The sequence below is a fragment of the Pezoporus wallicus genome, unplaced genomic scaffold (genome assembly GCF_028554395.1).
Source record: "Pezoporus wallicus isolate ANWC-B61680 ecotype Strahan unplaced genomic scaffold, APGP_CSIRO_Pwel_v1 contig_8791, whole genome shotgun sequence".
Classification (NCBI taxonomy): Eukaryota; Metazoa; Chordata; class Aves; order Psittaciformes; family Psittacidae; genus Pezoporus; species Pezoporus wallicus.
Window position 1 is genome coordinate 1,662,292 of NW_026635603.1, and position 15,975 is coordinate 1,678,266.

General features: G+C 42.2%; 1 protein-coding gene across 6 annotated transcripts in view; it reads left to right on the forward strand.

Moving 5' to 3' along the window:
- Window positions 1-15,975, forward strand: part of TTC7A (tetratricopeptide repeat domain 7A) — a 168,253-nt gene that overhangs the window by 74,736 nt on the left and 77,542 nt on the right. For all 6 annotated transcript variants that reach the window (XR_008970572.1, XR_008970571.1, XM_057396978.1 and 3 more), the window contains 2 exons: window positions 919-991; window positions 7,709-7,869. Coding sequence is in view for 4 of the 6 variants with exons in the window: in XM_057396978.1 (XP_057252961.1) it covers window positions 919-991; window positions 7,709-7,869 (234 nt within the window). In the remaining 2 variants the exon portion in view is untranslated. The remainder of the gene's footprint in view (window positions 1-918; window positions 992-7,708; window positions 7,870-15,975) is intronic.

Sequence of the window (15,975 nt, forward strand, 5' to 3'; positions counted from 1 at the left end):
TGTGAAATGAATTCCCCATGCTGCAGAGCTTAGTCTGTAGGTCAGCAAGGGGAGTAATCCGCTGGTGCCTGGGCTAGGCTGCCAGCATGGCATGAGCCAGTGCCCCCATGTTGCTCCTAGGTTAAGGTCCCCAAAACACATCTTCATGTTGCCCTTGGTTAAGGGCTTCTCCACAAACCAGGAAGCTCAGACTGCAGTTTCATGCTTGGTGTAGTTGGAGAGGGATAGTTCTGTCCTAGTCGTCCATCCCTTTTCCCTGCCTTGCACAAGCCTTTGCCAAGGGCTTCCACATCTGGTTCTGGAGACACTGCATCCTTCACTAGCTGAACCATCACTGCAGTGAGCACTGTTGCCTGCTGTGCGCTAGAAGGTAGTATCTAACAGGTCTAAGCTTGGGAGCTGAGAGCCTTGGCTGTGGTCCAGTCTCAGCTCCTGCCATCAAATCCTGTCCTTTCCTCAGCATCTTCCCTTCCCGAATGAGGGGTCTACTGTCAGCAATTAGACTAGAAGCTGCAGGGTGGAGGATGTGTGTTTGAGCACGAGCTCACATAAAGAAACAAGTTGGACAACTATCCCCCTCACCTAAATTACTTAAAATAATGCTTTAATCGTTTTGTATTGAGCTAAGAGCTGCTTTACCCATATCAGTTACCCAAGTTCCAAAACATTAAGTGTCATTTAATGAAGGAGCATGTAAGTTGTATAATATCCCATCCCTTTGAGCCTGGCTTAATCAGGCCAGCACTGATCTGCTTTTTTGTCTAGTTTTTTGTGTTCTCCCCCATAACTGGACTAGTTTTCTGTAGGAGAGGACTGGGTTTTGTTCTGTGCTTTCGTGTGTGACTCATGGCACAGGAGTTCTGCAGAGTACAATCTAACAGTCACTTTTCTTTTTGTATTGCGTGGTCGTCCTTAAAGAGCACGTGAGTTGGCCCCGGAAGATCACCAAATCATCCTCTACTTATCACTGCAGCTGGCTCTTGTCAGACAGGTATGTGCAATAACTGGCAACCACTGAGCCATGAGAGGGTGGGCAAAGGGTAATCCTGTTGAACAAGACCTCTTAGGGCGGCGAGGCACTGGAATGGGCTGCCCAGGGACATTGTGAATGCTCCATCCCTGGCAGTGTTCAAGACCAGGTTGGACAAAGCCTTGGGTGAGATGGTTTAGTGTGAGGTGTCCCTGCCCATGGCAGGGGGGTTGGAACTTGATGATCTAAAGGTCCTTTCCAAGCCTAACTATTCTATGATTCTGTAAGACCCAGACTTGCTCAGCAGGGTCCCTTCCTTCGTTGTAATCAATAGCAAGCAGCCAGACTATATTTATGTAAGATGTTTTTATTATTTTTATTGTTATTTTTGTTAACTTTTATTATTACTTTTAAAAATAGTAATCCTGTAGCACATGGAATGACCTTCCGTAAGGCATGCATTCAGCTCTTCACCCCTGAGCAGCGCTGTTCCCACTTGGAGCAACTTTGTGCGGGGCGAGCGAGGTGTGTTTATTCCTGTTCCCTGGGAATCACGCCGTGTCCCGCCGCTCCGGAGGCTCTCCCGTTACTGCCCGGTTCTGTATCACACAGATCGCATGCCCTCTGCGCTGGGGATTGGTTTATTCCATACTTGGGCACGTTTGGCGTTAGGCTTTGACGGGCGCTGGAGCTCTGCAGCGAGTGGGATTAGTTGGCATTTGAGTGCTGCTGCAGGTGTTAACTCATAAAAATTAAGCTGATCAGAAAATACACCGCACTGCCTTTCAGGAAAAACATTTGGGCCAGGCTGTATTTTTCTATCCCTTCCTTTTATATAATTGGGACGTGTTCTGTTTCTCTGTCCCTTCTGTTTAAAAGCCAAAGTCTTCATTGGAGCGGCCCCTATTTTTTAAATGCTTCTCTAGCTAGATGTGAAATTTCATCATCACAGTTTCCTTCTTTGGCAGGCTTGCTGCTTGCTGCAGTTTCCTCTCCTTAGTCTACACTACAGAGCCAGACAGTTGGATACTTCTTACTTTCCTGAGCTAATTAGGGGAGCTGTGTGTTCATTAGGTTAAACTCATTGTTCCAGGAGAGCACACTCTTGATAATGTCACTTCTGTAACCCTTTCATAATGAGAGCAGTGTGTTGTGAGGTAGCCTGTGATAAGAAAGGATTATTAAAATGGCTTATTTAATATTCTCATCTGCCTACTGGCTGCTTTATGGTGCAGTTTGCTCAGGGTCTTTCATTAAAAAATATCCAGCTACCCGTCTTTCTCTCACAGCTTTTGCATCTTGGGGAGGTTGTCTGATCTGCTGCCTTCTTGCCATGAGTAAAAGCATTACAGCTTTTCAGCTGCTATCCTTAAAGTCAGGATTTTTGTGGTCATTGGTTCTTTGTTGTTTTCGCTCTTACCGGTCCACTGCATTTTAACTCATTACCCTTTCTTTTTCTCCAGTTGAAGCCTGTCTTTACAGTGTTGTTTCATAGGTCTCCTTTCATCATTTCCCTTCCCTCCTGTTCTTTCCATTCAGACTCCTGTCCTCAAGTTCACTTTCTCTTTTTGTCTACCTCACCTCTGTATTTTCATCCTTGATGTTCTGTCAGTTGCCCCTGCTATGATAGATCTTAGTGTTATGTAGCGTCAGCCTGACCCCTACGATGCTGCTCCTGCTCTTCTCCATCTAGTGAGATATAAATCTTTAATGCATACTTGGAGAGAGAGGAGATACCTGAGACATCTTTATTTTTAGACTGCTGTAAAATATCCTGCTCTCCTTTTGCCAGTTTACTTAATGATAATTTGGTAATGCATTTTTAATTTCCTTAATTATTTAAAGTATCTAATATATTCTTTCTGATTAATTGAAAGATAAATGATACCTTTTTTTGATGGATTGCATTAACTATTGAATGTCAGGTAGGGCTTACATCAGGCAATGCTACAGTACCAACAAATGTAGGTTATAATATAATACCTGAATGTTAATCTCAACAAACGGGCCTTTTTGTTTCCATGGTAAAGGTCAATAAATGCAGTAACCTTACCCAGCACTGAAAAATCTAGGTATCAGTTTGCATAGATAACAGCATTTTCATGGAACAAAGCAAGAGAGGCAGCTGACCAGTAGAGAGCCAAGCGAAGCTGAAGCAATTCATCTTCCTTGGAAGACTCTAGAATACTTCCACCGGCACTTGTCTCTGTCAGCACAGGGCAAGGGAAAGTGGAAATGGAAAAGCATCAGCTTCCCTCTGACATGCGATGAGGACGTGACAAGATGACAAATGGTTATAAAAGGTTTTCACAACTGCAAACCACCAGCAACCAAAATGAAAGATGATGATGATGATGATGTGCTTCGTGCTTGTGTCTGTGGATCTGTGTCTTAAAGACCACTGGAGTCGCAGGCAGGACTGCAGTGACTCAGGGGGTCAAGGTCAGCCCCACAGCACTTGAGGGTGGATTTTCAGCAACAGGCAGGTAGAATGCCCTATGTGTAAGGAGGCTCTGACTCTATTTCCCCCAAAGCTGTAGTGCCATGAGACCGGGTCAGTGTTTGCTGCAGTGGTTCTCTCCCACCTGCAGCGCCTGGCTGGCAGCCGGCCGAGCCCAGCGACAAATGAGACTTGTAACTCCCAGCTCCCGGTGGCCGGTTCGGCTGCTTCCCCTGTTTCTGTGGTAACAGCATTTGGATCAGCAGAAACAAGGTAGAATGAACGTTTTAAAGCTCACTGATTTTAATGCCTTGCCTTGTTTTTTAGCAGGCCGGTTTCTATGGAAATGACTGTAGAGAGTCAGCGCTCTTGTTAATTTTAAATGCTGCTCTTCTTCTCGCTTTGGGTGGTGGTGTTGTTTTTGACCTTGAATGCCATGTAAATCAGTATTGGGTACATAAAAACAACATATGGGTGTTTAGTACCATTTTAATACTTGATTTGATTTGACCTTTCTTTGCATGAAAATAGGAAGGGAAAGACAGCCAGGGGCCAGCAGCTGAGAATTAGAGGTCTCACTTATCAATTTCATCTGTGGGCTGCCAGCAGACCTGAAGTTTCAAGTGGCAATATCCAAAAAACACTTACTGCCTTCCAGAGTGACTGGATGTAAAAATAAGATAAACATCAGTTAAGGTACCAGAGAAAATATTTAATCTGTTTTCCCCACAGTTTTTAGTCTGGTTTCAAGAAGGCGAGTCTGCTGCCTTGCCTTTGCCCCAGGAGGGGAGCTCTGGTTTAGCAGGTATTGAGAGGTGCTTATTTCAGCTGGATGTGGGTAGTTCTGGTCTGTGTTTCTGTGTGTTCCTCCCCTGCTGAACAGCAGAACACTGCTTTTCTGTCTAGGTCCTGGCCTAGATTTTACTTAGGCTCAAAACCAAGTTGAGGTAAGAATTAAGTAATAACTTAAGTCACGGATATGTTCGCCCCTGCTTTCCTGAAGCCCTGGTGGACTGTAGCAAGTCTGTTTTCAGTGGAAACTCTTCCCAGTCAATAAAACTGTCTCTTTTCTGCAATCTCCATGCTATAAAAAGAGAGGGAGGGGATAATTTTAATGGTTAATTAACTATATCTCAACTGATGCGGAATTATAAGGCCTGAAAACCCCTCTTATGAGATCCCATTTCATTTACCATCCTAAACATGCAAGCGAATTCTACTGCTGGGAATTATTTTTAACACTCATGCTCCTTTCCTTTTTATACCTACAGTTGTAACATCCCAGCATTGTTTTTAAGGAAGCATATAGCATTATTGATATAAATCCTGTTATATAAGAGGCAGCCTAAGCAATCCATATTGTGGCATTATTTTGGTAATGCTGCAGGATGCTATTTCTGGCTTACTGCAGTATCTTTGCTTCCTGATCAGTGTGATCTGAATATACCTGTGTTGCCATACAGAAGACGTGTGGTATATTTATTAACAGAAAGATGAATCGGAGAAGGGTAGCATCTTCTAATTGCAGGCCCCGCTCGGACTTGCAGCCTAGCTGAAATAAGATTACTTCTGAGCACAGCACTTGTAGGGAATTTAAACTGGCAGCCTACCTCTGATACAGCCCTGAAGTTTCAGGGTGCCATCTGGGCTGCCAGCTTCCATCTTTCTCATATTACAGAGTTACTTAAATAAGCAGGCTGTGGCATCTGTCAATAGGTTGATGATCTCTGCTCTTCAAAAGAAGTTTATGTTGACTTCTGCCAAATATCTTGCTCTTATTGTTCTAGAAATTTAGTTTGTGTTTTGTTGCATCTGGTCTGTTGCAGGTTGTTATTTTGTATAATGCTTCCCGTAAAGAATAGAGTCTCATCATATTATTAAAGGTTATTTTTTCTTATCTCTGTGGTGTTTGCCGTTTCTAATTAAGCAGCAATACTGTGTAGGCTACTAACGGTGTTACAGCACTATAAGGAATCCATTTGAGCTCAAGTTAAACAATCAGGTGTCAGGGATGCATGATTAACTTTCAAAACCAGCCAGTGCCTGTGACTCTGGCACTAGAGTGAAGCACTGCAATGAAATATTACCATTGCAAGCCTTATTCTGCAGAACAGGGGGAAATTAACTTAGGTTGCATCTATTACAGTAGTTTGCAGGGCTGGCCACGGCTCACTTTTGTGATGCTTTCTTTCACATGTATTTGTTTCATGTATGTTGCAACAGAACTGGGGAGCTTCTTTGATAGCTGACCTGTGTCAGGGGTATGAGCTTGCAGCTGCGTGATCATCAGACAGCTACACATATAAAGCAGCCTCAGTGACTTTGTATGTGGATGTGCAAGTAAGGTCAAGTATCCTTACAGTTTCAAAGCCCCTCAGTAAAGACACTACTTGTAAGTATTATTCTTTCTCTGATTCATACTAGCAAATTAGGATCACCTTCCCAAGTCTTTGAATCGAATCATAGAACAGTGGAGTTCAGCAGGCACCTCTGGAGATCATCCAGTCCAATCCCTGCTCGAAGCAGGGTCAGCTGGGACAGGTTGCTCAAAGCTCCCTCCAGTTGTTTGGTTTGTAGGTCTGAAACAAAAGAATGGAAAAAATAAGGTGTCTTAGTCCTGAGGAGAGCCTTAGGATAGCAGCTAGATAGATCTATCAGGATAGATACCCTGAGGATAGCAGACCAAACATTAGATACCTCTGGTATACCTACTGAAGAGCTCCATGGATGGGGAGATCTGGGCCCACCACAGTCTCATGCCTGTTGTCCTTGTTCCAAGTTGTCCTTTCATTGTTAGTGTTTTTACATTGTAAGAAAATGTGCCCTAGGGAGCTGCTATGGGAACATTAGTGACTTAAGCCAGAGTGTTTAGCTTTGCAGTGGGCTATAACGCATGTGGTTCAGGTAGCTCCACTGACAAGCAGTAATTCAGTAAAGCTGAGCACTCAGTCATATATGCCAACCTGAATGTAAGCCAGGACATTGGGCAGTTTGGAAGCTTTGGGCAAAGGCCAGTTTGGGGTTATGTCTTTGGAGCAGTTGCACTGATCTCCAGACTTGCATGTAGTCACCAGTAATAGAGTAGTTGAGTAACTTGGCTTGCGTATGCTCAGTGAGAGAGAAATGTCACTTGCATGTTAGGATTAAGTTGCGCTATGAACAGCATATGTACCATGCTCCCTGAGGGACACCTGGCATCTACAAAACCAGCAACCTCTGTTGTAACAGCAGGCAGTGTCATTGTGCTTTCCTTAGTTACGTGCTACCTGTTTTTCTGGGTGATCTGTGGAGGTGGTGGGAAGTCATGCTGGTGGTATGCCAGTGTCTGCAGAGCTTTGCTAGGTGGGAAGTTCTCATAGTAGGAAAGAAGGAAATATATTCTCCATCCCTTAAGGGAAGGGGGGGGGGGGGGAAGGAAATATATATGAGGAAAAGAAATATATTCATTTTCTGTCTTGCTTTCTGCAGGCGTCCAGGGGCAAACACAGATCTGGAATAACCTGAGTAACAGGGTTTTCAGATGCTAGAGAACCTGATAAAAAGTCCTCCGTATAAAACTTACTGGTAGCCAAAGGCAAGAAAATCTACTAAAGAAGTTCCCTTCTGAACAGACAGATAGCCTAAAATAGGGTATTAGATCACGAAGAGCATGTGATATACTTGCATGCATTATAGATGTTAAGTTTTCTGCCAAGTGAGACTTTATTCTAATGGCATGCTGCTGCTGTGAGTGTTGGGACTGCTCTTTACATAGCTGCTAGCAAAGATATTTCTTTTTCTGACAGCATTTGACTCTTTATTTGACTCTTTTATATTGACCCTTTTACCCTTGAACAGTCCAGTTTTTGTGTTCTTGATCTGAGCCATGAAAGACCTTGTACAGCCATCACAAGAGACAAAATGAAGCAGAGATGTGTAGTGCTTTCCCTGAGGTGAAGAGCAGCCACCCATCTTAGAAATGGGGTTGAGAATAGGGCCGTTGTAGTGGAGATGTTCACAGCACAGAAGCACCATGTCAAAGTAAGAGGGGGTTGATGGGATAAGGTCTGCTTCTCCTGTTTATAAGCAGTGATATAGTAACGCTGCAGATTCCGTTCTGTAGAATGTGTGGTTTTTCTTCAGGCAGCACAGTCTGTTAATCTTGGCAGTCTATTCAGATGGTAGAACTCTTTCTCATAGGTGCCTAAGTAGGATTTCTTTGTAATTCCTAATGACTGTGTTTTTTCTTACCTTTGAGATACAACATGTGACTGAAGGAGAAATGTGTTCTCTTTATTTCTACCCCCATCTCTTCCCAGATTTCTGATGCTATAGAACATCTTCAAGAAGCACTGCAACTGTGCAAAGATGACATGAATTCACTTCATCTACTGGCCCTCCTCTTTTCAGCTCAGAAGCACTATCAGCATGCACTGGATGTTATCAACATGGCTGTGGTTGAGTACCCAGAAAGCTTTAGGTAAGAGTTACAGCATGACGTGGGACATCCAGGCAGGAATGATCTGCGCACTAGCCCTGTTAAATCAGGTGTGCTACTGCTGTGCCACTCTCCTGGGTGTACTGTGAAGCTAAAACCTGTGAAGCTCAGGGTATTCTTTTGATTTTCTGCCTTCATAGGCTTTCAAAATTAATCTTTGTGCTTGTTTGCTTTTCCAGTATTTGTCTCTGTGTATTGTGTTGATGGCGTTTTCTCCCATGTATCTCCCTTTACTTTTTCATATGTCACTTTACACATGGAAAAATGAGTGTGAGGCTTCTACGATGATGTTTGTTGGTATCACAAAGCATTTTGTATGTGGTAAACTCCGTGGTTAAAGACAAACAAATTCTTCATTTTATTGACCATTCTTTTGATGCTCATGTACGACACAATTTGCTGCAACATCACAGTTAGGGAAAAATATCAGTTGAAAGTCACAAGTTGTAATAACATGTAGCTGAAAGGGTGGTTTCGCTGCCTAAGAGCAGGCTTGAAACAGCACAGACTTCTTGGAGCCAGAGATTTCCACTGTTCTGTGTTTGACTCAGTCCTTCATCCATCCAAGGGAGATAAATTGAATTCCTTGCAATTTATTTTCATGACCTTTCAAAACAATGAATTTGTCTGTTCTGTGCAAAAAAAAACAAGCTACTGCAATACTCTCTGGTCATTGCATACTGGCTGAGTTTTGCAGCCAAACTGCAGAAACTCCTGTTGCGATGCTCAAGACCAACTTTTTAACTGATGTTTTAAACCCATGCAGCATTGCCTTTAGACAGCCTGTTTTCTCTGGAGAGAGGGAGCATCCTCCACAGGTGTTGTCCAGCAGCTGACTGGGACTTTGTCTAAACCAGAGCATGAGAATGTCCCAAGTGAGACTAAGCCTATCTAAATGCGAGCTTGAATGCTCTAGGGTCTTTTAAGAACTATGGTGCTGTATCAGCATATAATGCTTTTGATTGTAAACTGCATGCTGGCATTTAAAATAGCTCTGCTGACTGAGTTTTTGAAGTTAGTTACTTTGCGTATGTGAGGAGCTAAGACTGTCTGTGCACATCTTTGAGAATGAAATGAAAATTAGTAATGGAGAAGCTTTTAAAATGATGCCAGTGTCTCTTCAGAGTGTGAACATGGGTGTGACTGAAACAGGAAACACTCCAGTGGCTGCTAAATTGTGTTTTGTGGTTTGAAAGTAATAGGCATAGTAAAAAACCTCATGTCTTACAGTCAAAGGCCAGATATTCATTGAGGACCTCAAACACTCAAAGATAGATAAGAAAGAGGAAGAAAAAGATCATTATTTATATGAGGAGAAGAGTATTTGTCTTGTCAGATCAACCAACCGGTCCATCAAGTCCTGGATCTTTCCTCTAGCACTTTACGGATAATTTATGTTTTGGGGGAGAACAAAACACAGTGTGTGCAAAGCAGCTTGGAGGACTTCGGGGTGGATTCCCTGGTGCTGTCTGGTAATCTGATTGCCCCAAAGTGGGAAACAATATTACATCCTATGCTTCTGTCACTACCATTCTTCATGTGCGGAAGGACCTTGCAAGGAAGGAGCAGCGGAATAGGTTGTCTCTGATAGAAATGATTAATATTGGTAGCGAAAGCCACAGGTTCATGCTTATTCCTAGACACAGACTTTCTAGAGTGTGTGCTCTTGGAAGAACCCCTCTTAGCTCCCTGCGTTCACTGTGGTACGTAACACAGTTGGCAGTGAGACTTGTTCACAGGTACACATGGATGCAAGAATAGCGGCTGGCTTCTTGCCTGCTGCTATCAGCAGTCTGTCTGTGTGTGTCTTTCTCTAAACCAGCCAGCAAATAAGTGGTGAGTGAGGGAATGGAGAAACAGTGTGACAGAAAAAACATGGAATGAAAATTTTAACAAGCATTTCTGAAGAAAGAGAAGAACGGGAATCCAGTGGGAGGGGGGCAGGAGCAAGAAGACTACAGACTGCATCTGTAGTTTGCATCAAATCTGCAACTGCTTCAGACTCTCTAGAGGTCTGAAGTACAGTTTATGCTGGGAGGGCTTTAGTGCTTTGTAAAACCTCTGGGAAGGAAGAAAAACCTGATGCTATTGTGTATCTCCAGTTGTTATTGCCTTATAGAAAAACTGTAGGAATTTTTACCACTATGTGGAATGACTACAGGATATTTCATGTAAATAGTATAGGCAAGTTCAACTGCGTGAGTTTAAAGGTGTATTTAGAAGAGGTTGATTATTTTTCCCAATTCACATTGATATGAACCAGGCAACTGTGTAATGTGGTGCCTGAGGGCTTCCTTCCTAATGGCCGCTCTTTTTGGAAGCAAAGTTTGATGGCATGTATCAAGAAAAGAAAGTGAAAGCTGCATTAAAGGACTTTACGACTCTGTAGATGACAAAAAATTAAAGCATTGACTGGGTGTATATCCTAAACAAAAGAAAGAATAATACATTAAAAATTAAGGTCTTAGCTGGCCAAACTGTGGACATCTCATACTGTTTTGTTGCTCTCTGTATGTAATTAAGGTTTGTTCTCGCTTTTTATTTTCATATTGAATTCTTTCATTGTATATTTTAAAGAAGCGATCGTTCACAGTGTCACGTAGTTGGTTAGTGGCTGAAGCAGCTGGAAAAAATACACTGCATTGCTCAGCTAACACATAGCATCCTTTGGCATGAGCCACGTAACACTGCCCCGAATGTGTCTGTAAGGGCTGCTTGTTGGAGTGTTGTTTAAACTTAAACGTGTACTTCGCATTTCAGTGGTTGGTTTGATGCATAGGGAGGAGGGATACGAAAGCTAGGCACTGAGTACAGTGAGAAAGGGAGTGCTTTGGATCAAGCTGTTGGTGAAGAATGTTGAAGAACAGCTGGATATGCAAAAGCACAAATTGTTCCAAAAAGAAAAAAGAACTTGGGAAGATCACTTCTGATTGAAAGGCAGCATGTAGTAACAAATACATTCCATTAATCAGTGAATGGCTGAATTTGAGCACTTAGATGCGCTGTCAAGCAATGGTGGAGGAAGACTGGATAGAGGAAGAATGAGAGCTAGCTATGTTAGGCATGTTGCAAGATGGGATGAACCAGTAGAAATACACTGATTTTATATTCATTGCCATGAATATAAAAGATAGAACTAATAGCAATCTTTACATGGGAGGTATTGTCTGTATTTTTCAGGTTTTTCACCTGAAAAAGCCCTGGCTCCTGTGGAGGCAGGCTGCCAATGGTAAAACTTCATGCTTGTCCATCCTGTCAAATGTTAGTATGCTTTTAAAAGAAGTTAGTAAATGCAGCATCAGCAGTTAGGTTTGGTATATATTTCAAAGCACTGTCTTAAGCTTAATTTGGGAGAGAAGACTCCTAATAGCATCAGCTGTCTCCCCTCTAGGTCAGTTATTCTGTTTTCAAGGCTTTTTTAAGATGGATTCCTTCAATTTTTTTCAAACTCAAAGACCACCCTTTTGGGCAGTGTTCTGCCTGGGACTGGCTGTCATTACCTCCCCAGGCTTGTTTTGGGGATAGATCTTTTTACCTGGAAGAAATAATATTCGTGAGCTACCCCTCTTGCCCTCCAGGTGTTCTTCTTAAGATAGTGCTTGTTTTTCTAGACAGAAAGAATTTCCCCTTTTAAAGCGTGTATTCACACCTCACAGTGTTCCATGCAGAAGTCCCATAGGTCTGGCAGCCTGCGGAGCTCACCACAGAGCCTCTCTGACATGATGCTTTATCTTCAGGTAGTAATATTTCCTCCTTCCTGTTTCCTGTGTAAGATTGACTTTGTCCTCTGGACTCACCCACTCTACCAGGGCCTGTTTTGCTCTCTGGTCATCTTTTATCTCTATTTGGTTAGCTCCCTGCATTGAAGGATTAAGGGCTGTACCTACCCTGAAGTTGGAAATAGGATTATCAATATTATGGGTATTCCATTGCTTTATAATTGCTCCCAGACTGCTTATCAAAACATGTTCTGTTGTTTGCTAGTTTGTTTTTTGTCTCCTGGACAGCTTCCCTTTAAGTTACAAGAATACATTCTTCTGGCATAAGTGCAACAGCTTCTAATTGCTGCTGAATGTGATGGTGAATGTTACATTAAATTATCATGTCTTTGTAACAGTTCTGCATGTGGTACAGGACTCGTAACTCTGAAGTGAATAGCCACTTCCTTCTCTTCCTTCCTAAAGTGTAAAGTCACTATTCTGTTGCTTTGAGTCTCAAAACTAGTTTTAAAGAGAAATAACTGAAAACTTTTAGAAAGGGCTGCTATTCTGCAAATAAAGACTCAAAAAGAAGCAGGTGGGCTGGTGTTTTAGAGCAGCATAGCTGTCAAATGCGTTTGTTCTACCCAGATATTTGCTATCATGAAAATAATTACTGTAAATGTAGTGCAAAGAAAGCTCAGAAGTCAAAGAAATGTTAAATGTATGTCTTGGAGACCCTCAATAAAATAAAGTAAGTAAATTTTGCATGGGGAATTGTGTGTTATATTAGCAGAGAGATTTGTGGTGTTTTTCCTACAGCCAGCCCTCAAAATACAAAATCCTCTTCTAGAAGTGGTTTACAGATAGCAAATGTCCTTGACTTCATCACTGCTGCATTAATTTTGTTAAGGATGTGTGCAGTAATCATCTGGCAAGATTTATTTGTCATAGTGTGGTGCAGACTTGCTGTGGGGAGAGCCATTCTGTGGTATATAAGCGATGCTATTTACCAGGTGCTTCCATTTGCTGTGGAGAATCCCCAGTGCAAAATCAGAATCTCAAAACTCATGATTAAACTGGCATCTCCAGTTTAGTTTATGTTTTTCCATTACTTATCAAGCTGTTTCTTGTATGTTGAAAATAAGCATCTCTTGTCTTCTTTGAGCAATATCTTTGTGGGAATTGGTGGAGAACTATAATATCATTGACAGCCATAAAGTAGAACTGTCATCTTTCCTATAATCATCAATAAGAAGGAGTCGCTTGCCTCTCAGTGGATGGTTTGCAAACCTTTGTCTTAGGCCTAGTCTCTACTACCCCCAGGTAATGTCACTGTGTGTGCTGGAGAACGGTTCTACCACAGAGGTGGTGGTGACTTCGCTTGGCTTTAGAGAGCCAGCTCAGCCTGCCTATATGATTGCAGTTCATCGTTAGGCAAGAAGCAAGGAAGTCTGGTGCATCTTGTCAGCAGACACGGTGATAAAACAAACTTGTTAAAGTTCTCAGGATATTGTTTTGCTTGAATTCCTCAAGGAGGCAAGATCTGAGGATCTGAAACAAGTATAAGTTAATATTTTGGCTGTAGCATTTCATCATACTAGACAAGTTTTATAAATAGGATATTCAGAACTCTTAAGGATGGGCCTCTTGTAAGCTGACTTCTTATAGTGGTGTGTCCACACACTGGCTGGTGAGAGTGACCCACAAACGTGTTTATCTCTCTGCTGATGCCCAAGACAATAATAAGAATAATAAAAGATGGAAGTACGTACTTAGGTGATGTGACAGTACTGTGCTACAAGAGTACAAAACGTATTCTGTTTTCAGAATACATGCTTCACTTTAAAAAAGAGATGTATTATGTAGATTTAGAAAGTTTGAAATTGGGCTTTGTGCTATAGCAACCATGAATGTTTGCTTTTGTTGGCATGTTATGATGCCTTGTTCATTTTATAAAACTAACAAAAAAAAAACCCTTGGTGATACATTGCAATAATCAGGTCTATCCTCTGTGGAACAGGTAATGGTACTGATATACTAAAGGAGAGCTTCAAGCTAGTCTTCTGACTTTTATTCATCATAACACATATCCAAGACTGGATTCTTATTTTGGCAAGTTGAAACAGATATAAGCATCCCTTTCTAAGGGTCACAGCCTGATCTAAACCAAAAATTCAGCAGATGAGCATGATAAGCTTCCTATCCACCATCTTAATGCAGTGGGAAGAAATATCTCCCTAGCTGGCTCATGGCTGTTTGTGCCAGGAATAGATTTGTGTTAGTATATGTGTCAATCTTAAAATTATATGTGTGGATTCAGTGGTACCTGAGGAGGATTCCATTCCCTCATAGAACAGGGTTCAGGATATGAATAAAAGGAATAAACCAGAGCTTAGACAGGAAACCTGTTGCAGACTTATTTTCTTAGTGTGAAAAGAAGGAACAGCTCTGCAGTTTTGCAACCTTAGTGGCAATGGTTCGAGTCTTTCCTCCAGATGAAAGATCAATTTTACTTCATAATAACTTTGTTCCTGCCACCTGAGTAAATGGCTACTGCCTCTATTCATTTAAGACCTTTACAGCGAGCAGCAGTGCTTCCAGATGCTAGTTTTGGCATTGAGAGGTAACACAAGTACTGCAAATGCATAGGCTTCACTTCAGAAATTTAAGAATAAATTCCACAGTGCAGGAATTGGCTGATGAATATGGCTGATTTGAGATGAGATAGTTGCTAATCAGATTTATTTGTGTAAAAGCAAGAAGTTCCATAAGGGAGCATCAGTAAATTTGTGTTTGGGATTTTAAGCTCGGATTTTGCATGCCCTGGTGTAGATCCCTGCTGTGCATTTGTTGGGGCTGCTGGCTTGCATTGACGTGACATTTAAGGCTTAATGACTACTGATAACCCAGAGGAAAATGAAACCTGCAAACCGCTTTGTGGCAGTAATAACTGGCTAAGTTATTTGTTGATCTTTAAAATTTGTGTTTCTTTGATGAGTCAGGCCTTAATGGAATAAAGTCTGATCCGTCAGCACTGCTGCTTTTTGAAAGAGCAAAATGTCAATTTTATATTCTTCTACTTGCATTTATCTTATGCAATTAACTTCTTGCCAGTACTTTCTCACCCCGATGGGGAGAAGATGCTTTTTGGTTCCTGCTGGCTCACTTCAGGGCACTGTAGATACCTGCCATATCAGTGAGTTGGTCCCCCACCATGCACGTTTCTCCCTGCTAAGTGCCACTGTCTTTCAAACAGCTGCTGGGTGTTCTGCTTTATATTCAAAGGAAGTGTTTGGGAGCCCTCACTGTCTATATTGAATGATGGGATATATTGAAAGACAAGATGTGTATATTGTCTGGGCAGCAGAGTCAAGTTGGCAGTAGGAACTCTGTGAGTTACAGCGTTCAGCTGTAGTCCATGCATGTAGGGGTTACCCAGTGTGAGGAGGGACTTGGTGATGGGGATCAGTGTTTCTACCTGGCAGGTTTGTGACCTCCAAAGGTACACCTGGGTCACTGAGACCAGAAGGAGGACCTGAGGCATGCTTCCTGCCTGGAAATCAAAGAGAGAACCAAGGGGGAAAGGTGGTGTTGGTGTGGGAAGCCCAGCTCTAAACCTTCCCTTCCTGCTATGGGACCACACACGGATACGGAGGGGGCTGCATAGGGTACCACCATTTGTTAGCAGCTTCAGATGTTAATTCTGCTGGAAAACACGGTTGGAACCTCTTGATCTGAGCTCCTTCAGGGCTTTTTCATTATATGAGTAAAGGAGAAAGCAAAACGCCCTGTTTCGCTGTTTTTCGTGTCTGTACATCTAGTGAAGGTGAAGGCTGTGGGGAGTCTGCTGTCAAACGTACAGATCTGATACTCTGAAATTGTTTCCTGAGGCACTCAAAGGCGCCAGAGGAATGGAGGAAGATGGTTTGGGGGTTTGGTTGTGTCATTTTTTTATGTGTTTTTTTTTTTCTTAGGCATTCCTGGATTTTCTGAGACCTTTAAAACCCCTCAAATGCAAGGATGATCAGGAGTCGTTTCTTGATTGAGAATTCGTTTTTCAATGTGCAGAATGTCAGCTTTGTTAGCATTTACTGAGAATTGCTGATGATAATCATTTCTGGAAAACACAGGCCCTGAAACAGGGAGAGGCACGGATGTTAACGCTTAGCAAATTGTTTTTCAGCGCAGTAAATGACTTTCCAAGAAATCACAGTGCGGTCAAGCCGTGTTGTGTCTCAGATGAGTATAAATCTCTGATCACTCAATGAAAGGGTTGGCTTTTTTTTCATCTCCAGCTGGAAATTTCAGACTCAGGTGACTTCTGCTCTAAGGTCCTAGGAGTATTTATTTGTCTGATGAGTACAAAATGTTTTGGGTTTCATTATTT